Source organism: Guillardia theta (genome assembly GCF_000315625.1).
Source record: "Guillardia theta CCMP2712 unplaced genomic scaffold GUITHscaffold_88, whole genome shotgun sequence".
NCBI classification, from domain to species: Eukaryota; class Cryptophyceae; order Pyrenomonadales; family Geminigeraceae; genus Guillardia; species Guillardia theta.
Window position 1 is genome coordinate 238604 of NW_005434586.1, and position 20316 is coordinate 258919.

The 20316-nt window shown below is 53.2% G+C and overlaps 10 protein-coding genes across 10 annotated transcripts; 4 read left to right on the forward strand and 6 right to left on the reverse strand.

Annotated features, from left to right (window-relative positions):
• Nucleotides 1-291: 291 nt before the first annotated feature.
• GUITHDRAFT_154800 (hypothetical protein) lies at nt 292-1007 on the forward strand (the record flags this gene model as incomplete). Its single annotated transcript, XM_005824981.1, has 1 exon — nt 292-1007. A coding segment is annotated over exon 1 (490 nt), but the record flags the coding sequence as incomplete, so codon positions are not given.
• An 850-nt stretch (nt 1008-1857) lies between these two features.
• On the reverse strand, nt 1858-3424 carry GUITHDRAFT_165311 (hypothetical protein; the record flags this gene model as incomplete). Its single annotated transcript, XM_005824982.1, has 10 exons — nt 1858-1958; nt 2052-2169; nt 2214-2279; nt 2329-2463; nt 2545-2622; nt 2683-2737; nt 2788-2852; nt 2902-3171; nt 3214-3309; nt 3416-3424. 10 exons carry the CDS (start codon nt 3422-3424, stop codon nt 1876-1878), a joined length of 975 nt encoding a protein of 324 aa, XP_005825039.1. The 3' UTR covers nt 1858-1875.
• An 878-nt stretch (nt 3425-4302) lies between these two features.
• Nucleotides 4303-5050, forward strand: GUITHDRAFT_154802 (hypothetical protein). The gene is made up of 5 exons (XM_005824983.1): nt 4303-4390; nt 4527-4574; nt 4696-4761; nt 4827-4900; nt 4953-5050. Exons 1-5 carry the CDS (start codon nt 4340-4342, stop codon nt 4987-4989), a joined length of 276 nt encoding a protein of 91 aa, XP_005825040.1. The 5' UTR covers nt 4303-4339; the 3' UTR covers nt 4990-5050.
• A 220-nt stretch (nt 5051-5270) lies between these two features.
• Nucleotides 5271-5964, reverse strand: GUITHDRAFT_154803 (hypothetical protein). Its single transcript, XM_005824984.1, has one exon. The coding sequence runs from the start codon at nt 5958-5960 to the stop codon at nt 5403-5405; it is 558 nt and encodes a 185-aa protein (XP_005825041.1). The 5' UTR covers nt 5961-5964; the 3' UTR covers nt 5271-5402.
• A 779-nt stretch (nt 5965-6743) lies between these two features.
• On the reverse strand, nt 6744-7782 carry GUITHDRAFT_89487 (hypothetical protein; the record flags this gene model as incomplete). The annotated part of the gene is made up of 1 exon (XM_005824985.1): nt 6744-7782. One exon carries the CDS (start codon nt 7780-7782, stop codon nt 6874-6876), a length of 909 nt encoding a protein of 302 aa, XP_005825042.1. The 3' UTR covers nt 6744-6873.
• A 738-nt stretch (nt 7783-8520) lies between these two features.
• Nucleotides 8521-10035, forward strand: GUITHDRAFT_165314 (hypothetical protein; the record flags this gene model as incomplete). Its single annotated transcript, XM_005824986.1, has 9 exons — nt 8521-8799; nt 8844-8942; nt 9002-9034; nt 9141-9318; nt 9423-9466; nt 9549-9648; nt 9698-9757; nt 9832-9927; nt 9986-10035. Exons 1-9 carry the CDS (start codon nt 8551-8553, stop codon nt 10033-10035), a joined length of 909 nt encoding a protein of 302 aa, XP_005825043.1. The 5' UTR covers nt 8521-8550.
• A 478-nt stretch (nt 10036-10513) lies between these two features.
• GUITHDRAFT_154804 (hypothetical protein) lies at nt 10514-10901 on the reverse strand. Its single transcript, XM_005824987.1, has one exon. It carries the CDS (start codon nt 10842-10844, stop codon nt 10608-10610), a length of 237 nt encoding a protein of 78 aa, XP_005825044.1. The 5' UTR covers nt 10845-10901; the 3' UTR covers nt 10514-10607.
• Nucleotides 10902-13425: 2524 nt separating this feature from the next.
• GUITHDRAFT_77494 (hypothetical protein) lies at nt 13426-14403 on the reverse strand (the record flags this gene model as incomplete). The annotated part of the gene is made up of 1 exon (XM_005824988.1): nt 13426-14403. The coding sequence occupies one exon, from the start codon at nt 14401-14403 to the stop codon at nt 13426-13428; it is 978 nt and encodes a 325-aa protein (XP_005825045.1).
• A 592-nt stretch (nt 14404-14995) lies between these two features.
• On the forward strand, nt 14996-16598 carry GUITHDRAFT_165315 (hypothetical protein; the record flags this gene model as incomplete). The annotated part of the gene is made up of 7 exons (XM_005824989.1): nt 14996-15228; nt 15281-15441; nt 15495-15622; nt 15821-15985; nt 16033-16138; nt 16384-16470; nt 16517-16598. Coding segments are annotated over 7 exons (961 nt in total), but the record flags the coding sequence as incomplete, so codon positions are not given.
• Nucleotides 16599-17120: 522 nt separating this feature from the next.
• Nucleotides 17121-20269, reverse strand: GUITHDRAFT_115828 (hypothetical protein; the record flags this gene model as incomplete). Its single annotated transcript, XM_005824990.1, has 14 exons — nt 17121-17243; nt 17291-17359; nt 17470-17535; nt 17688-17753; nt 17807-17896; nt 18117-18165; nt 18221-18312; nt 18358-18494; nt 18543-18580; nt 18631-18695; nt 18873-18980; nt 19030-19242; nt 19289-20202; nt 20254-20269. The coding sequence occupies 14 exons, from the start codon at nt 20267-20269 to the stop codon at nt 17121-17123; spliced, it is 2046 nt and encodes a 681-aa protein (XP_005825047.1).
• Between the last annotated feature and the right edge of the window lie 47 nt (nt 20270-20316).

Below are 20316 nucleotides of genomic sequence, written 5' to 3' on the forward strand. Positions count from 1 at the left end.
TCTTATTACGGTTGTATATATATATCTATTGATATGACTATCATTTATATGTAAATATAAGTATATATTTACCTGTATCTCTCCATATCCTCAGATATCTTCATGCATCCACCTATCATCTCAGTCATTAATCGTAGAGGAGAGGAGAGGGAGGGAGGAGAGGGAGGGAGAACGAGGACTACGTTGAACCTGGGAAGAAGAACATGGCGAAGGGGCGGCTTGCAATTCTACAACGGTAAATATAACGGTCTGCCTCAGGCATACTTGACTGAAAAATTTGGCTACGAAGAGACGCTGGGACGATGGCGAGCAAGTGAAGAGGAAGAGGAAGAGCAAGAGCAAGAGGAACAGGTAGAAGAAGAGGAAAAGGTAGAGGTAGAGGAAGGAGAAGAAGATTTGGAGGAAAATATCTCAGATGCTCAACCCTCTCACCCCCCTCAACCCAGTCAATTCAGATCGAAGGAGATTCAATATCAACATCCACAAAACAACTCTCCTGCTCCTGTCTGCTGCCGGTACAGCTCTGCTCTGCTTCTTGGCATGGCAACATAGGTCTCGGAATCCCTCTGCTCTCTTTCAGGAACCTCTCAACGGCCACCTCGCTGCATCTTTGAACGTTGAACCTCTCAAAGACTCTCTTCCCACTTACAATCCGAGGCATGACCCATGGCTTCGTGCGGGGAAGGGAAGCTACCAGCTGTGGGCTAACGAGTTTGCCCTCAAGCATGGCGATGGGAAGCGATATGGGAAGGGCTACGGATCTCATGGGCTCTACTCGGTGAACGACGAGCCCAACAGACTGAACAAGAGGAACGGGTGGGAGCGCGCGGAATTTCGGCATTGGCTGACACACCAGGGAGGAGACTCGTCGGATTTCTGGGAGAAGAAAGGCTTCCCCACGGTAGGAAGTCAGTATGTTCATGCTCTCAAGAGGCTGGGGATCAACAGTTTCGACGACCTGAAGGACTTCAACGTCGAGTATGATATCCCGTCCTATGAGTGCGGGGAGACGGGGTTGATCAGCTCCCACAAGGACTGCGGCATGCTCGAGAGCATCGTGACTGAGGCAGAGGGCGACCCTTCTCCTGAGTTCTGGTACACAAAGAACCGAGGGAATCTAACGTCGGGAAGCATTCAAGAGCACATGGAGAGTGTGAGCAGGGAGGTTGATAACATGCTGCCGACACTGTCTGGGAGGCGACCATGGGACGACAAGAGGTTTTACTGCTATAGCAAGTGAGGACCTCTCGTTCCCCTCTTTCTCCTCTCTCTTCTCTCCTCTCTCCTCTCTCCTCTTTCCCCCTTCCTCTCCCATCCCATTCTCCTCCCACCTTTCGAGCTCGCTTGCATTTTCTCCGTCTTTCAACCCTCTGCTTCGCCCCAACTCACTCGGCTGCTCGCAGGTACCCTTCAGATCCAGAATTCTCTCAGTGCATGAGCGAGATCGACTTTGCGACTGACCCCGTGACGGGGGACGGGAAGCAGGAGAGGCCGTGGAGCGAGTTAACCAGGGGGTTGTGGAAGAGACATGCAGATGGCTCGCTAGCCGATGGCAGTGACGACCTGCTGGGGCAGAGCTGGAAGCAACTCACTGCTGGGCTGTGGAGGGAGAAGCCTGTCATGGAGAGGAACGGGATGGACTACTAATAACAATGCTTCTTAACGAAATCTGATCACAAATCTGTGCCTTCCTGCGATGTGGTGGAGGTTTCTTGTAGAGTCAGTGTGTTGCTCTTACTGCAGGAAGGGACCTGAGGAGAGTGAATGGTGGAGGGAAGACGGAGACAACAGGGGGCGAAGGACGGTAGGAAAAGGGATAGAAACGGCGGTGACAGATAGGACGGAGGTCGAGAGAGTGACGTATTTGAATATTCATTATTGAGCTTTTTCTGCTTCCAACTTCCTTTGAAACATTCTGTCTGCCAGCTGTAACATTTGTTGCCTTGGCCCTGCTCCTGCGGTGAGAAAATTCTTGTCAGCGTCCTTTCCTGCTAGCCACGTCTACATCCAACCTGAAGAGGCAGGAGGAGGAGGAGGAGGAGGAGGAGGAGGAGGAGGAGGAGGAGGAGGGGCAGGAGTGGCCTGTGCTTCAGATCGGCATTGCGCCAAATAAGCATTCATAGGGAAGGAACAGTCCACGTAGTACACATATCCCCCGGCTCCAACCACCTGCGACTCCAAGTCACAGACAAACTAGAGCTCAAGCTCTTCACCTTGGTGGAGCCTTTCTGATCTAATCCGAGCGCCTTCACCACCACGATGGCCAAGATCAGGAGCAGCTGGAACGAGTGTGAGATGAGAAGAAGAGGAGGAGGAGATGAAAAGAACCAGAATGAGGATGATGCATGCAATGAGCTTGTCAGTCGCGAGTCGTCGTCCGATCTGATTCACAAGCTTCTCGGCTGTTTTCATCCTCGATGACACCGTATGAACATCAGCATGAATGTTCTTCAGCTGCTCAGTCTGCAAACGAAACCTTGACAAACGAAACAAAAGGGTAGGAGGCCTTGTATGAAAGCAAGATTTGGCCTGAAAAATTCTCACCTGTGTCTTCAGCTTGATGTTCGTCTCCATGCCCGTCTCTTCACTCTCGTTAATCATTCTTTGCATCCTCATCATGGCCTGGCCGACAAAGAAGAAACGGTTCACATGATAAAGGAGATTCTGCGGTACAAGCGTCACCTCAACATCCGTGGCTTGAGTTTGCTTGGCCATCTCTATCAGTTCCTTCGCGTTTCTGCATTGCAAGCAATCAGCGACAGCCGGGCTTGCTTTCCCAACACTTACTTCCCATCGGCAGCCGAGGGAGGGTTCTGACCTTTATCCCCCATCAGCTCAGCCTTCTCTACAAGCTGCGAGCAAGAGATTATCGTCCGTACACATCCATCCCCATCATCTCACAGATTTCGCATAATTCAGGTTTCTGTTCAGTTCGTCTAGGGTGGTCTGATGTTTCCGCGCCGAGCCTTCATACTTCCTCAATTCATCCCTATCTAGTTCTCTCATTTCCACCTGCAAAACTGTTAGATTGGGATACCCCGATGGGGGAAGTCTTGCTTTATAGTTCTGAAAGATTCCCTTGGCCTTATCGAGTTGGTTCTTCAATCTCAAAATTTCTTCCTTCTTCTCCATCCCCGACATCGCCGATTTCTTGGGATCCCATTCGAGGCCCTGCGATGTCGATTACAAACATCACGAGAGTGTACATGTCACCTCAATATCGTTCCTGACGCTCGAGAGGAGCTCATTCAGCTCTACGTCAAGCTGCTCAATCTCATCCGACATGGCCGCATACCGGCGAACAGAAACCTGTCGCACGATTGAGCACCAATACGATCCGAAAGTACCAAGTCAAGGACACAACGAGACCGAAGGGAATCGAGAAAGAAAGTAAACAGAGACAACTCAACGTCACCTTTGCCATCTTCAGCGATGATTCAAGGCGATCAGGTGAACTTGACTTATGCTCTCATGAACCTGCGGAATTCTTTAAATCACCCACAGCGACTCGTGACTAGGAAGAATTGGTCCTGTGCTACACAGATAGTCGATTGCTGCTCCTTGAACGTCCTACATACATCCAGTTGTATCCAAATGCTACAACTTGACCTAAATTCAGCCTCTCTAACCAATATCAGGCAATGAGATGAATTACACACGTGATAGGTTGAACTGTTTTCTCTCGTCTCCGTCTCTTTCGCCAAGACCACACCCCGCCTCCTCTGTCCTCGCCTTTATTTTCTATCTCCTTTTTCTCATCTTTCCGCTGGTCCAAAATCTTTAAGATGATGCAGAAGATCCCTTTGACTGGCGCTCGTACCGTGACATCTGCATTTCCCCTGCCTCCTCAGACTCCAATTCTGCCTCTCCTTCCCCCGCTCCTACTTCCTCCTTCTTGTCTTCCTCCTCCTCCTTGTCCTACGATCTGCTCTTGCAATCCCACTGCCACTTGTCCTCTCACTCACTCCCCCCCTGTCCCTTCCATCGTCTCATTCCCACCGCACAAATTCACCATTCCCCCGCTTCTTGTCACCCCTACCCCCATGACCCACCCCACTGGTGTCCGACCAAGAACCGGTGGGGACCCTACTTGTTTTCTTTTCAAGTACCCTACTTTAGTCCTGAGTATACTACCCCCACCCTCTGTGTTCCTAAATCTACCCCACCCCATGACTTGAAAATCTCTCTAGAGACCCCTCTGAGGCGGCTCTCCACTACACCTCCACCAGAACCGTTATGTGAACGTTTCATACGGTTAAGTTATAACGGTTTCGAACGACCACAGCGCCAGGAATAGTGCATGCAGTGAGAAGCGGAGCAGATGTTCGCCCATGCGATGATGCTGCACTCGTTGCCGGACGATGACAGCTTCCATGAGTACAGCTCTCAGGTGATATGCAGGAGGCTTCCTCGTGCTCGCACTTCTCCACCTTGTTTGCGCAATGCACTGCTCCTTCAATGTAAATGTTTCCTCCGATTATCGACTACAATTCGAAGAAGTGGGGAGACTGATGTATTGCATGCAGTATTATGGTGAGAGATGGTTGAAAGCTCATCTGCTTGGATTCTGTCAGGTGATTAAGTGTATGACAATTCTATCATGTGCAATGCCGCTGGACGAGAAACGAGTTGAATGTTGAAGAAGAATTTGACCGCAGCACTCGCTTTTGCTTGATGAATGTGATGTTTTCAAAGGCGGGGAGTGGATCTTCTGGAGAAATAAAAAAATGCATTGGCGTAGGACTTTCCTTGGATAAGAAGGTGAGTTAGAGCATGAATTTTCATTTACGCCTCCAAACCTGTGGTTTGAGACTGTTCTCGAACAGGATCAAAGGAAGTATGTACATCAGCTGTCTAAAGGCTGCATGCCTGGAGTTATTCTTGCAGAAGGTGGAGGAAGGTAGCGATGTTCTTGCCTGATGTAATCGATTCATGATCATGCGTTGCACAAGATGTCATCTTCCAGGATGGTCCAACGATACATGGTAGTGTTTTTCTGCTGAGCACTTGTGAATTATTATGAAAATGAAAAAGCATTCCTGTCTCTCCGATTCATGTGTGAGAGCATTTTGGATCAGAACTGTCATGTTCTTTGGTAGGTACATGTTATTCCTACCTCGTTTCTGTCATTTGTGCGTGGAACGCTTGATACATGCCCTGCTCAAGTCTACTGGTTTTGTCAGAGTCCTACCGAATTCGATTCTTTTCTAATCCTTCGACTTCTTACTCGTGGTAGCTATGACTTTTTTGCTGAATGGGGCCAACAGAAAGCGATTTTATCAGTTTTTATTCATTTTAATTGTTCTAATTCTTATTTTTTTAAAGTCTTATCATTTTAAGGTGTTTTTGTATCAGAGTATCCACCAACCACACTCTTCGTGGCGAGGACATATCTCATGGGTTTAAACATACTCCATGGAATCAACCAAGTCATACTGGTACAGCACCTGAAGGTACCCACGCAAGGCCTCTTTGAGCGGTTCGCCCTCGAGAGGACCTTGCTCGAGTTTCCCCTCAACAATCTCCTTTCGGAGTTGCATCTGGATAATGCTGTTCCAGATCTGCCAGTTATCGGTACTGGCTTCACCCCAGATCAACCCTTCCCCCGTAGAGGCGAGTTGTTCTTGCAACTCGGGGTTTTGCAAGTACTTTGCATGGTTGATCTTATACATAATCTCCACCTTCACCTCTTTCCAATCAGGCCTCCTCTCCTGGCCATACTTTTGGCCGAGTCTCCATACATCAATGCCGTACATGTACTCGGACTTCGAGCCCTCAGGCAGGGTCGATCGGATCATCTCCCGGATCGGACCCTCGTACTTCACTGCCTGGAAGCACTGCTCGACAGAGTGCCACTCATCCCCCTCGTAGACAAACTTCACCACTTGGAAGTTGTCTGTGCATGATGGGCCGCTCTCGAGCTTGCCCTCTTCGTTCATCACATAGCATGGTCCTCCCATGTTGGTCTGCCCTCCAGCTGCCAGCCCTGGTTTTAAATAGAGGTTTCCCCTACCCCCTACCCCACCCCTTGAATTATGGTTGGAACCGTACCCTATACTGCCTCTATCAATCACATGAAACATACCCGGTACAAGCACTACCCCTACCCCCTCATTTTATGACAGCGCGAGTCCCACAAACCTTTTCAATTCAGTCCTGTTTACGCCGCACGGTCCCGGGTGGAGTCACGTGACGGTGTCCATCGCCCCCCAGCTGGGGGCGCCCAGGCTGCGCCGCCGCCCGGCTGAGGTGCCAGCATGATGGGTCACCGGGTTTACTACCGCCGAGTCTTCCGAAGGCCGCGCGGCCCCGGCGGCGGGCCCGGCATGACTTCCGGCCGTCCGGTCGGAAGTTCCCGGACTCAGTCGGGATCGGATGGCACACACTGGCCGGTGACGGACGGCACGGCGCCGGCCGGCCGGGTGGCCGGTCGGATCATCGGATTCAAGGGCCGAATGGCTCAGGCAACGGTTGCCCTCAGTGCCGCGGCACTGGCAGTCACTAGTAGTAACTGCTTGAGAGTCAGCCCGGAGGCTCACGGCACGAACGGCGGCCCGGCGGCCCGGCCCTATACGGCGCCCGTGACGGGCGGGCCCCTCGGACTGGCCCGGGGCAGGTCACAGGCCGGGCTGGCACTCAGCTGCCAGCCTGCGGACCGGCCCTCGTCCGAATTGGAATCATCAAGTGACTGGGAGAGGGGCGAGGAGCGCGGCAGATGACCCGGCGTTTCTGAGCGAGGCGCTGGGCGATTAACCATTTATTACTGAAACTTGGAAACCGGCACAAGTTAGGGGTCACCTCAGTTCAATCATTCATCATGGCATGTTGAGGTTCGACAAGGCTCAGCTGCAAGGCTAAAGTTGGGATGGAGGCCTACACGTCCTTGTCAAGGCCCGCAAAGAGCTTGGGCCACGAGTCGGCCTGCCGCTCCTTTCCCGTCATGATACTCTGAGCTTCAGTGTCGGACGTCTTCTTCTTGAACAGGTTGGATAGACCAACTCCCTCCAATGGCTTTGCGGTGTCTTTGTAGTAGCACTCGAAGGTCGTGTCTGCCGCATCCTTGCTAAAAATGCTCTCAACACAGATCTCCGCCACGTCAGCGCGCGCGATCCTCCCCGATTTCGTATCCCCCTGGTTCAGTTCCACGGAGCTGACCCCTAGTGCAGCGCCCTCAGTCAAGCCACCGGGACGAACGATGGTGTAGGAGCATGCAAACGACGGATTCTTCTCCCTTGCTGATTTGTACATGCCTTTCATCTCATTCTCGCCTTGGATCTTCCAGTACATGATGGATCCGAACAAGTTGAGAAATTTGTACACAGCGGAATCCGGTCTGGACACAGCGCCAGAGCTGACCACAACGAGTCTTTCGATGTTCTGGTCGATGCACAGCTGAGCACAGTTCAAGAGGCCCTGATAGTCCACCTGTTTAGGGTCTCCTCCTTTCTTCGATGCACTGGCGGCAAAGATGAGCGCCTTGCAACCTTTCAAGGAATCGCGGAGGGTATCGGGAGACGTAATGTCCCCAATCACCTCAGATACCAGCGAGCTGTCCCCCTCCAGCACAAAATCCTTCCCCTTGCTGTTCGTCTTCGCCCGGATGATTGCACGGACAGGGATTCCTCGTCGGACAAGTGCGTTGACACACTCCTTACCGGTCCCACCGCTGGCTCCGACCACCGCAATGCTACCACCTGTTGGGGCAGCAGCCAGCGAGTCGCTTACGGCAACCGAAATACCCAGGAGAGGAGCAAGCAGCGATGAGAGCGCTCCCTTGAGCATGCCGCGTCTGTTCTCGCTCTGCATGAAGACTGTGCGGGCAGACATGAAATCTCCTGCATTCCGTGCCTTGTAGCAGACCAAGGTGCTTCGTCCTGATGAGCTCGGAAGATGTTGAGGCTTGAGGACAAAGCAGGAGGCTCCTACCACAAGCTCCATAAGCATCAGCAGCGCCATGGCCGTGGCAAAGGACAGGTTGCCGCTTCCTCTGATCATGGCGCAAAGAATTCGCTTATACCACCCCTACCACCCTTTACATCAGAATTCGACCCCCTCTTTGACCATGCACGAAAGATGCGTTACAGACCGTTATCGAAGTTCAGATTCTGTTTCATTTGTAACGAATTGTTGAGTGAAGTTGTTTCGAGCGAGGGGTCGCCATGCTGTTTGGCTGCGACCTGGGATAAGAGGGGACGTGCGTAGAGAGAGAGGGAGAGCAAGTGAGGAGAGGAGAGGACAAGGCAGAACAAGACAGCTCAGGAGAGGAGAGGAGAGGAGAGGAGAGGAGAGGAGAGGTGAGGTGAGAAGGAGGGATCTGTCTTGGTCCGCTGCTCTCAGGTGGTCTCACTTCCTGCGTTCTGAGAAAGGATGGTCTGCAAGAGTGGAAGCACAATGGCTGCATTCCATCTAGTAAGGTTGATGCTGCTCGTTTCAGTCGCATCCCTTGCTTCTGGAGATGGCGACATCCAATTGAGCGTCCATCCCATATATAGTTACTGGAGCTGCACCGTACCAGGGATCGATGAGCTTTTCTTGAACGAGCCAGATTGCATGAATGTTTGCCTTGCGGGATACTGCCAGTCAAAGTCTTTCGTACCGACCTTCAACATGTATGCAGCCAACTCTTACAACCTGAGCTACCCCCTCTTCGTGGGACAGACCATCACTATCACCGTAAACTCCACTGCAGTCTCAATCAGCAAAGACCCTGGACTGCCGATAGGGATGCAAGCTTCAGGCTCAGGGCCGATCGATCTCATTTGGACTCCAAGAAGTTTTGCTGCTGGTTACATTCATACGGTGAGAGCGAGTGAAGAAAATTTTGTTCCTGACGACCCTGGCAGGCTGGGATTTACTTTCCAAATTTAGACCGAACAGTGTACTTGAACATTTCTGTCGCCTCTTCCGTCGTCTCATGGCAGAGTCCCGTCAATGATACCATGGTGCCTTCGACATGACAATGATTGCATCATGAACGATCGTAACTTTAGCTTGCTCACAGGAGTATGAAGTGTTGCTGGGCACCAGCCAGCAGGTACAGTTCACATGCAACTCGAACTATCCTACAAGCATCACGGTGACGTTTTCTCTTCCTTTAAGTGTCAGGCAGCTGTCTAGTCTGACATCTTTCATCGATGCAGCTTGTGTCTTTGACAAGTCATCCGTATCCGGAGCAGAATTCTCCCTCCCTCAACGACACATCTGTCATAGAGCTCCATCCAGACATGAATTACCCGCGCATCTTGCCCGACGGCACTCTTGATCTTTACCCGCCATCCTCCAAGATGCTGGCTTTCTACGCGCGCCGTGGCCTCGAGGGTCAAACGCTTGTTGCTTGCTTGAAGTGCACCTCAGCTCCTATCGAGGCAAAAACCTCATGCTAGCGTTCTTCGTTGTCTGCTGCTGACTTTCTATTCTAACAGGCAAGCAGCACACGGTGTGTAGTATTCCGTGTTCCGCTCTGCAAGTATGTAGCAAGGACAGGAGATACCTTTCTAGCGGCAAGAAACTTCCATTCATACTCCCTTCCAAGTTGATATCGTGCTCAGATTTCTCGTGCATATCTTGGAAGTCTGAACTGGCGACGTCTGTGGAATATGAACAGCTTCATCTCTCCAGATCCGAATCTCTTCATTCAGGACGCGCAAGGTGAAATCTCCTGGAGTTTCCGAGGTTGTTCTGACGTCTAGTTTCGCAGTGATTCATCTGGGGGTCAACTACACTGTTAAGACGGGGGACACCCTTCTAAACGTTGCCAGTAAGTCTCTTCTCCCTTCTCGATCTCTTGTCTCGATTGCGACTGCTGCTTGTGTCCTTGACCGTGTCCTGCAGTCAAATTCAGGACTACAATTCTGAACCTGATGGAAGTGAATCCTTACATCGCTGACATGAATGCGCTCGAAGTCGGGTATGACCTGTGCATCCCTGGTAATGCTGTGTTGCGTTCTCAGATCCTCTTGCATGGTTGACCTGACTGACTGCCTAGCTTGCACGAACCGGAACTACTTGCCTATCCTTCCAACCATCGCACTATGAGCCTCGTCCAGTCTGACTGCCAGCGACCTTTTAACAGGACATTAGAAGTGCCCTGACTGCTTGTATAGTGAACTCTAGATGGACAACAAGAGTTGATGTACATATACTCATTGAAGTCTCCTTCGGTCAGACTGCTTGACAATAAAGAAAAACGTTGACATTGTCTTGCATGATCGACTGGTTGGTTGAAGCATGAAATTCAGCAATGAAGATTTGAACGTGTGACCTTCGTTGCTCAAGCCATGGAGTTAGGATGTTGTTGTTAATCTAAACACACTTAAACAATGAGGAGGGCAGTACAGCTTCGTTGTCAGTTCACGAACTGTAGCAACTTGTCATTTCTGATTCTGTGTGTGTCATCTCTTCCCTGCAAACTTCTGCTCCATATGTGGACCAGCTCTTCGCGCATGTCCCTCCTTCCCCTACCTGGCTTCCCCAAATAATTGAACTAAACATCCCATTGTATAGAGACCATTGTAGATTGTATTCTTCTTTATTTTTCTCTTCTTTCGAGTGGTAATTTTGCTAATTTACAGAATTGTTTGCTCAACGAACGTCCAAATTGCTTTTCTTCAGTGCGCCCTGCTGGCTCGTCGTGAAATGCTTGGCAGCTCCGCAAGCTCGCCTAGGTGCCTCTGCTCCATCCTCTTCTGCACCAGCGCGATGGAGTTAGCCAGGCACGAGAGTCTCCGTCGCTTATCCAGGGAGAAGCTCTTCCATGTCTCGGGGCTGAGGCTGAAGGGGGGCGGGGGAGGGCAGGAGGAGCAGGAAGGAGCGTCGATGGAATTGAGGGCGCGATGGGAGGGCATCGTCGTGGCTTGTGAAGGAGACATGTTCGTTGAAGTTGTGAAGAGAGAAAGTCTGCCAGTTATCGAGCCAAGGAAGGGATGAAATCAGGGATGAAATCAGGGATGAAATACTACAAGGCACGGGCCCAAAAATACGAAAACAACTCTCTTTGTAATGAAACGATGACTTTTAAGAGAGGGGGCCGTCAGCATGTCAGCATAACTTACCGTTCTGCCGCCTTCATCGGTAAAGTCCTCCGTAGGAGTTTCACTCAACTTTCCGATCTTCCCTCTAGTACCTAGTAAAATGAACAAATAAAAAATGCGAAGGGTTGATCACGTGGGCACCGGGTAACTGCGGCTCTAGGGAATCTTCCCGGTCCCGCGGCCGTCAGCAATAAACGTGACATGACCCACTGACTGCGGCGCGGCCGCGGCTGGCAGGCGCGGCATACAGTACTGCGAAGGTACTCCGGTACCGTCGACGGTACTAAAGTACTACGGTCGTACCGTGACTCAGTCACGTACCGTCCCGTCACGGCGTCAGTGACCCGGACTGAGACTCGCTGTCCGACCGTACCGTACGACTGACTCAGCTGACTCGGCGCCACTCACGGCGGCCGGGCGGCGTCAGTCACCGTACGTATGCTGAGGCGGCGCGGCGACCGCCGGGGGCACCGTCCGGCGAGCGAGCGGCTGCCACGGCACGGCGGTACGGTCCGACAACATGATCCAGGGCCGGCCGCGCGGCGAATCGGCGGAACCGTTGAACGCCGAGTCAGTCCGATCGGTCACTGACGGTACCCGGTAGTACTACGAGTCCGTACGGTCCGATCCTGCCGCCAGTCCGGCCCGGAGTCCGGTCCGGTACCGTACCGTAGTACGGTCCGGTACCGTACCGTAGTACCGTAAGTAAGGTCCGAGTCACGTTGGGCCGCGCCGCGGCTCCGGCTGGCAGCGGCTCCCGGACCGTACGTAGTACTACCGTCACCCGTGACGGTGACGGTGAGCGGCGGCGGGCCGGGCCCGGCGCCGCAAGGCGGGAAACTGTCCGGGAGCTATGCCAGGCTAGTTCCGAAACCGTCGGACGGTCTTGAACTTCGGACTCCGAACGCCGCCGGGCGGCAAGTCACGCCCGCGGCCGTTGCCGGGCACGGTGCCGGCCCGTCACCCTGACTGTGACCCGATCGGACCGCGGCCGGCCCGCCGCGGGTCGCTGCCCGGCCCGGGCCCGGCCCGCCGGCTGCGCCGCGGCCGCCGGGGCGGGACCGTCCCCGGAGCCCGGCGGTGGCGGCCAACTTAAGTTCAAAATCAGTGACGAGGACAATCAGGAGAGTCCGATCGTCATCATCTGAGGCCCGAGGAGGCTTGACCCTGACTCGTGACACTGAGTCGCACAGGCCAAACGGCAGTCACCCGTTGAACCCGTGACCCGGGCCGCAGCCTGTGAACGACCCGGTGTTGAACTACAGCCGGGCTTGCGTAAAGAACTTTCGAACCCGGGCCCGGGTTCGAAAGTTCAGGCTTGTCCGCAAGCGGCTTGCGGACAGTGCCGGGCGGCCGCGCCAACTTGCTACTATAGAAACTTGAATTGACTAGGCCTTGCCAAGTTAAGTGTACACAGTGCTGTTGCTTTTTGCTACTCACTGAGTACTGCCTGCCGGCCTCTGGCCGCCCGGCATTCTGGAACCGTTGAAGATTGAGTGAGGCTGTCTGTAAGGCTGGAGTCACATGACTCTGTTGCTGACAGTCCTCCAGGCACGTGGGCAAGTCCCAAACAAGCAACGTTTCTTCCGGATAGAGTTTCAGTTTACTACGGGCATCCTGACCCTTTTTCTCTCCTGTAGTGACTCCGACGGTCGACATCCATCGCCCATGCTCGACACTCCTTCCTGCTCCTCCTGCTCCTCCTGCTCCTCCTGCTCCTCCTGCTCCTCCTGCTCCTCCTGCTCCTCCTGCTCCTCCTGCCCTCCCCCGCCCCCCTTCAGCCTCAGCCCCGAGACATGGAAGAGCTTCTCCCTGGACAAGCGACGGAGACTCTCGTGCCTGGCTAACTCCATCGCGCTGGTGCAGAAGAGGATGGAGCAGAGGCACCTAGGCGAGCTTGCGGAGCTGCCAAGCATTCCACGACGAGGAAACTAACGAGCCGGAAACTTGGCCGACCAGAAAATTTGTAGACTAGCATGTAAAATAGTGATACGAGTAAATTCCAATGCCAATTGAAAGTATGGTTCAAGATTCGAAAGGTCTACGTATGATTGTAAATAGTTGATGTAAGGGCCAGGACACGTATAATGGGTGAAAGGCTGGCCCACGACAACAGTACCAAGAACATGGTGGAACCAAGGAGCGCTCTATACATGTAGTTCTCCATGTCCACTTATCGTTTCAAGGTTGTTGAGCGATTGTACAAGATTCGATTGAGCGACTGATGAAAAACGTGGGCACAATCAGCCGGGGTTCAACGACCTGAGGGCCCTGTCCAAGAAGTTGTCCAAGAGTTTAACGGATTCCCGAGACAACATTCTACATGTCGCTTTACAACAAGTCCACTCACAGCCTACACAGCTAATGCAGTCGTCAAAGTTCTCGTCCCCCCTCACTAGTGCGCCTTCCCGCACTTCATGAGCTTGTCGGAGAGGTTTGCAACATCGTCAAAATCATCCACCTTTACCACCCAGGATGGGGGGATGGATTCGCCTCCACTAGCTGCAGCCATGCAAGCTCCTATGAAGCACCCACGGGAACACTGATCGCCACTCGCCATGATGTTTGTGCGGATCGCTTCTTGGTACGTCTTGGAGTTGAGCATCACGTGGACGGAGACGAGGAACGCGCCAGGGAGCCGGCAGCTGCTGCCCCAGTGGGAGGCAGCCTCGACTGCGTCGTGAGCAGCAGCATAGCTTATGGCTTCCCGCAGCTTCAGCCGCGCCTCGTTAGCAAGCGGGGACGAGTCGTTGGAGGCCCACTCTACGGCTTCCCTGGGAGTGCCCCCTGTCGTGAGGATACGATGCAGTATGTGAGCGCTTGCGATGCCATACATCACGGCAACGTCGTTGTTCTGGTGAGATCGGATCACCTCCTCCACCCTCGCTGGCCAGTTGTCTTCGCCCAGAAACCTCGCGACGGCCACAGGGACCTTGACCAACGAGTTTGCTTGCGCGTCGTCGGCTCCACATGCAGGAAATTTCTTGCCCTGCTCTATGTTCGCAATGAGCTCTTTGCTAGCATGATTCAGCCTTCCTGAATACGCCTTGAGGTACTTGGCATATCCTTCGGAAAACGTTTGAGGATCAAAAGGCTCAACAGAGGTCAAGCCTTGCAGCACGCCCATACACTCTGCTCCGTAGGGGCTGAACTGACCGGACTTGTAGCTATAGAACGGACAGCTAGGAGGCTCGAAGAAGGCAGCGTCTTTCTGCTGGGCGCCATCCTTGCCAGTCAGCTCTTTAATCTTGTTTGCGTCGTAGATCCAATGCAGGCCCATCGACGCTGCATCGGCAACAAACGCTCCTTTCATGGCGTTGACTGCCCTCATTCCTACGGCATCCTCGATGGAGCAACGATCCGCCATCGCCATGTTCATTCCTCCTCCGCTCAGCCTCCCCACCATCCCCACCGCCAGGAGCCGTGCTAGCGTAAGCATGTTTGTGATGCTGGAGGAAAATTTCATCCCCCTCATTCACTTGTATCCCTTCTTCATGTGCCCCGACTCCCCTTGCAAAGAGGGGTGGGGGGTTAATTGGATCCTGGAAGAATGTGGGTAGTCTGAATGAAATTTGAAGGGTAGGGTCAAAGTTTGAAGGGGTGGGGGGTGAGGAAAGGCATGTTGCAGGAGCGTCCTAACCCAATGGAGGAGACGAAGAGAGGAGAGGAGGAGAGGAGGAGAGAGGTAGAGAGGTAGAGGAGGTAGAGGAGGTAGAGGAGGTAGAGGAGGTAGAGGAGGTAGAGGAGGTAGAGGAGAGGAAAGGAAGGATAGGAAGGATAGGAAGTCGGAATGGAGTGGAGGGAGTGAAGGGAGAGGGGAGGAGAAGTTGAGAAGATAGATGAAAACCCAAGAGGGAAGGAGGAGAGCACGAAAGAGATGAGGAGTATTAAGGCGGTATATTAAGCCCTTCCTAGCATTGACTTTTATTCCCCCCAGCAAACAGGCCCTTCAACGTTATTTCCACCATGCCGCACTGCCGATTGCCCGTCTCATCTCTGGTCCTTGCCGCCTTCTTCTCAGAGATGACGGACAGCTTCGTGTTGAACTCCCTGCCCGCTACTGGTCCATCTGCCGGGCGGCGACCTTACACTTGCAGGACAGCAAGCACAAGGGTGACTACTCGCTGCTGCACGGGAGACAGCGACGAGGTGAGCATTTCCCTCCGACCGAGCAAGAGGGAAAACACCCTCCCTTCAGGTCCGAGCAAGAGAGGGAACTGACAGGGAGCATGACGATGATTGTTTGTCAGCTGCCATGCCCTGCATCTCCGTGCTGCCGGACCGGCTCATCCTCCCCGGGCAGAAGAAACAGATCCACGTCTACGATCAGAACAACATTGAGGTGCTCAACACAGCGATGAGGGTCAAGGACGGCTACTTGTGCCATGTTGTCGTCGACCCAGCTGCACTCGTTCGTTATCTTGTCCTGCTCCTGCTGAGAGGCTGACAAAGGTGACGTGGCAGGCGGAGAGAAGATTCGCACTGTGTGAGTTCGGAGTTCTTCTCAAGGTACTGTCGACGTCTCCGAGTATTCATCGCAACAAGTATGGAGAGCGATCTGACAGCATCAGGGCCGAAGTTGCTGGGCTGAGGTGAGGAGGAGGGTTGTTGTACCGAGATGAGAGTGTTTGTCTATGTGATGTCTTTGACTTTATCATCAATGTACAGAAGTTTGGACGGTGATCACGTGTGTGGAGAAATGTTCGAGATGGTTGTGATGAATGTTTTGTCAGAAATGTTATTGTGTTGTTTGCAAACTTTGATGTCATGGTTACCATCGTACCTTGCAGGAGGGTCCGCGTTCATGAAGTGTTTCAGAAGGAGCCTTTCCTTGCTGCCAACACCACAGACACGGTCATGATAACGCAGGGAGAGGACAGTCAAGTCGACCCCTCGCTACTCGATGCTCTCAACAACTGCAAGAGGCTGAGAAGCGAGCTTTCGCTGGACTCAAGGTAGAGTTTGCGTCCTCCATATGTCTGCTGAGTCTGTGTTGGGGCAGGGGTGAAGCTGGAGAAGGAGATGAGAGGAGGGCAGAGCTACAGAGCGTGTCGGTTGTGGAAGATGCATGCTGGATTTGCAGCCTGTTGGAGGAGGAGGGGCAAGAGGTGCAGCAGCAGCTGTTGTTGTGAATGGAAATGATGGTTATTGTGGTGATGGTGGTGGTAATGAGATGATAGAGATGATGATGATGATGATGATGATGATGATGATGATGATGATGTTGATGATGATGATGATGATGTTGATGATGATGATGTTGATGATGATGATGACAACCACGATGACGAGGGTTGTGGTGCTGACGATGACAATTACGTTCACGAGTGCCAATAGTTTGACTCGTTTGCAGTTGACCTCAACAGAGAAGATCGGTCTGTTTGGGTTGGCGTCTTTGAGGGACTCTGATGGTAGCAAGAAGCTAGAGACCCTTATGGAGGTAGAGGCTTGCCCGTTTTTATTTGACCTCACTCGATGTTTATCAGCCCGACTGCCTCAGCCTTGTCAGCGCCGGGGAGAAAATCATCCGAGACGCCAACAATCAATTGTCCGCGATGAAGTCTCTTCGAGACGCGCTGTAAGGGAGACGACGGATGGATGAGGAGAGGAGGAGAAGGGAGGAGGACAAGGAAGGGAGGGGAGGAAGGGAGGGAAGCTGAAAGAGCCGCGTTATATCTCGTCCTCAACGTGTGAGGGTGTGAAAGAGATGAAGATGGAGAGCTTTGAGGGGAGAAGAATGGCAGCAACAGGAGGAGGAGGAGGAGGAGGTAAGAGATACAATGATAGCCGACGATTGCAAGGGGGGGGAGGAGGGAGAGGGCGATATACAGTTTCATACACAGAGGAGGGAGTAGGTAACGAGTAAGTTATTTCAAGTTATACAGAGTGAACTCGCTAAGATCACAACAACGTACAAGAGATTCTCATGCGATCCCTCGAAGACAGGAGCTGGCCTCACTTGTGGAGCCTTGGTATGTTGTGTGCATGATGACAATAACGACGACAAGAACATCAACAACATCATCATCGTCAACGTCATCATCATAGTGTGGCAATGATGACAGCAGCGTTCAAGCTCGATTCCGACCCTCATGGTTTCGCGTTCGCCACCCGGGAGGTCGGGCGGGAGCCTTCCACGATTCCTCGGAGCTTCTTCTGCTCGAGCATGACCGCGCTTGTCCTCTCCAGCAGCTTCATCAGCAGGTGCGAGATCTGCCATGCATGCGTCAGGACGAGGTTGCCCCAGCGCTTCCCTCCACCTCCTCGTTGGTGCCCTGGTCCTGGTTGCCGTCCAGCTTCTTGTCGTGATCCTGGACTGCCGAGAGCTCCTGCAAGCTCATGTGAGCACGGGAGTGGAGGAGGGAGGAGGGAGGAGGGAGGAGGGAGGAGGGAGGAGGGAGGAGGGAGGAGGGAGGAGGGAGGAGCTTAGTTGGCTGACCATCTCGTTCTCTCCTGTTGTGTCCGCAATGTCCAGGAATTGTGACAACCGCGAGATGCCCATGACCTGTTAGGAACAATGTCAAACACCTCCTCCTCCTCCTCCTCCTCCTCCTTCTCTCTGCTACTACCTCCTTCTCTCCGCCACTACCTCCTGCCCTCCACCGTCTCCCCCCCTCTCGCCTATCCTCCTCCTCGAGGGAAGCACATGTCCCCGACCTCGAACGCGTCGTGGTCTGTCTCCCAGATGATGCGGAGCTCCGACTCGTTGAGGAGCGAGTCGTCCTAGAGCAGAGAATCATGTGACCCTCCGCAAATGAGCGCGCGAGTCACGAGACCTTCTGTTTCTCGACGACGTTCTTCTTCTTGCCGCTTCCGAAGATCATCTTGAGCAAGCTCCTGGCGCCCTTTCTTGCTACCCATCGGACCTGAAGTAGGAGACAGCTTAGATGAGGGTAGGGGAGGGTAGGGGAGGGGGGGACGAGAAGAGGAGGGAGAAGAAGAGGGGGAGGGGAGGGGAGGAGAGGGGAGGAGAGGGGAGGAGAGGCAGAGTAGGGGAGGGGAGGAACATGGGACGTGAAGAAACGAGGAGAAGGCAAGCGCAGAGGATAAAAGAAGGGGGCGAGATGAGGAGCAGAGCTTGTTTACCGACGACGAAACTTCCGACTGATCTTTCTCCATCCTCTCACAAACATGGCTATAGCCACACTTGTCACGCACCAGCCTCTTGATACAGCAGAGGCTCTTCAGACCTGTAGGTCTGCACGATGATGGCGAGGAACATGTTGAGGAGGACCAGAGCCATGAGCACGACGAAGCTGACAAAGAGAAGAGGCCCCAGCACCTGATCATTCTCGTCAGGGGTGAGCCCGAGTTGCGGGCATCTCACCTTGTTGTACTGGACAAGTTCTTGTAAATTCCCTCCTCCCATCAGGATGTCGAAGAGGGAAAGGCATGTCATGCCCATGGTGCGGAAGCGGTAGAGGTCCTGCCCGAAGGCGGCAAAGAAGGCGATGGAGAAGCCGGCTGGGAGTGAAAGTCAAGAGGAGTAGGGGAGGGGCAGCCAGGGCAGACCGTAGAAGATGCCGAAGATGACGAGAAGGGCAGCGACGCTGAGGGTCAAGGAAGGTCAGAGGAGGCGACTGGCAAAGCTCAGGGGGACCTGGAGGCGCATGCAGAGAGCGTAGCAGTGATCCTCTCAGTGCGGTCAGAGATAAGGTCCATGTACTGTTAGGGTGCAGTCAGGAGAAGAGGAGCTAGGTGGGGGAGAGAGGAGGAGAGAGAGGGAAGGAAAAGAAGAGAGTGAAGAGAAGAGAAGGAACGAGGGAAGGCAATGAAGAAGAGAGGAGGAAAGGAAGAAGAGGAGGGAGGAGGAAACAAAGAAAGGAAGGAGGGAAGGGTTACCTTCAAGCATCTCAACCAGGCCAAGAAAGCGTTGAAAGCGTTGAAGTTGTAGACGAGCTTTGCAATGTAGGCGGTCTGGTGGATCTTCACCGCAATTGCAGGGTCGTTCTGTTTTGCTTCATCACAAGTTTGCGATGAGAGAACCGGCGGGTCTTACCACGTTGGAAGTCTTGGACAGAATCTTGGAGGAAGTCGTAAGGGAGTTGAGGTCAAGGATGTAAACGATGAAGAAGAAGATGATGTTGATGACTGTGATGAGGTTGTAGCCGTCCTTGAGAAAGTCCCTCCCGTGCTTGAGGACCATAAGGATCTCTGCTACGGTCATCACGATCACCATGCCGAAAACAAGGTAGAAGAGCGCCGTCGCTTGCTGCAGAAAGGATGAGAAGAATGGATGCCGTCGGGTCTCTTCGTACCTGCGAGCTCTTGCGACCTTGAGGATAGAGGTCGACCACGCGCAAGGCTGTGGAAGGAACCATCCCACCACTCGGCGGGATTTCAACAGCCAGCAGGGTGCTGAGGAACAAGTTGGAGTTGGGGTTGTACAGGACGAACTCAAAGAACACAGCCCTCGTGAAGTTGTCATTCAGCCACTCATATTTCTGCATGTCTTTCAGGAGCAGCAGTGTGTCCGACTTCCTGACTGGCAACTCGACCTCGTACCCTCCACCCCCGTACGTTGTCCCAGCAAACGAGTCGATAGGCACCCACCCGTACCCGGGGTTGTACGAAGTCCAGTTGCGACAGTCCGTCAGAGTCGGTGACATCCTTGCGCACTCTCCATACAGCGGCCACGAGGTCCCTGGAGGATTCTTCCTCCTCTCCATGGTAGCGTCTGAGTATTCGTTGTAGCAGTTCGAACCCCGGTACGCCAGGGCCGGTGGCATCTTGCACTGAAGTTCCATCACCCGAGCCTGTCGGATGCGAATGGGGCCGATGAACTGGTTGTTCCCCAGGATCGGGTACCTGAGGTCGTTCCCCTGGGACCAAATGACCCTCTCCACAAGTACTTCATTGATCCAGAACCAGAGCTCGGATATGGTTGCAACAGTATCGAACGTCTTGCCAGGGAGCGAAGGGATTTCAGTCCCTATGAGATATTCTCTGACTCCTTGTGCATGGTTGAAAGCCTTGGAGGTGTCTCGAGCTGCTATGATGACGTAGGAGAAGATGATGGTGAAACCGATGTACAAGACACATTCCACAAGTCGAGCTCGTCGAGCTTGTTTCAGTGCGAGATATTTTTCTGTCCTGAGTGCCAAGAAGGTGATAGCTGAATTCCTGACGCGGTTCCATTTCTCCTTGGTCTCGTTGATGAATGCTGGGTCCTCTGAAGGCGAAAACTTATCACTTGAACGTCAGGAGTCAGGCTTCAAAGTACCTTGAGGCGCGCTCATGGCTCTTGCGTTCTTACCAGCTCCTTTTCAACGCCTACAAAGCAACC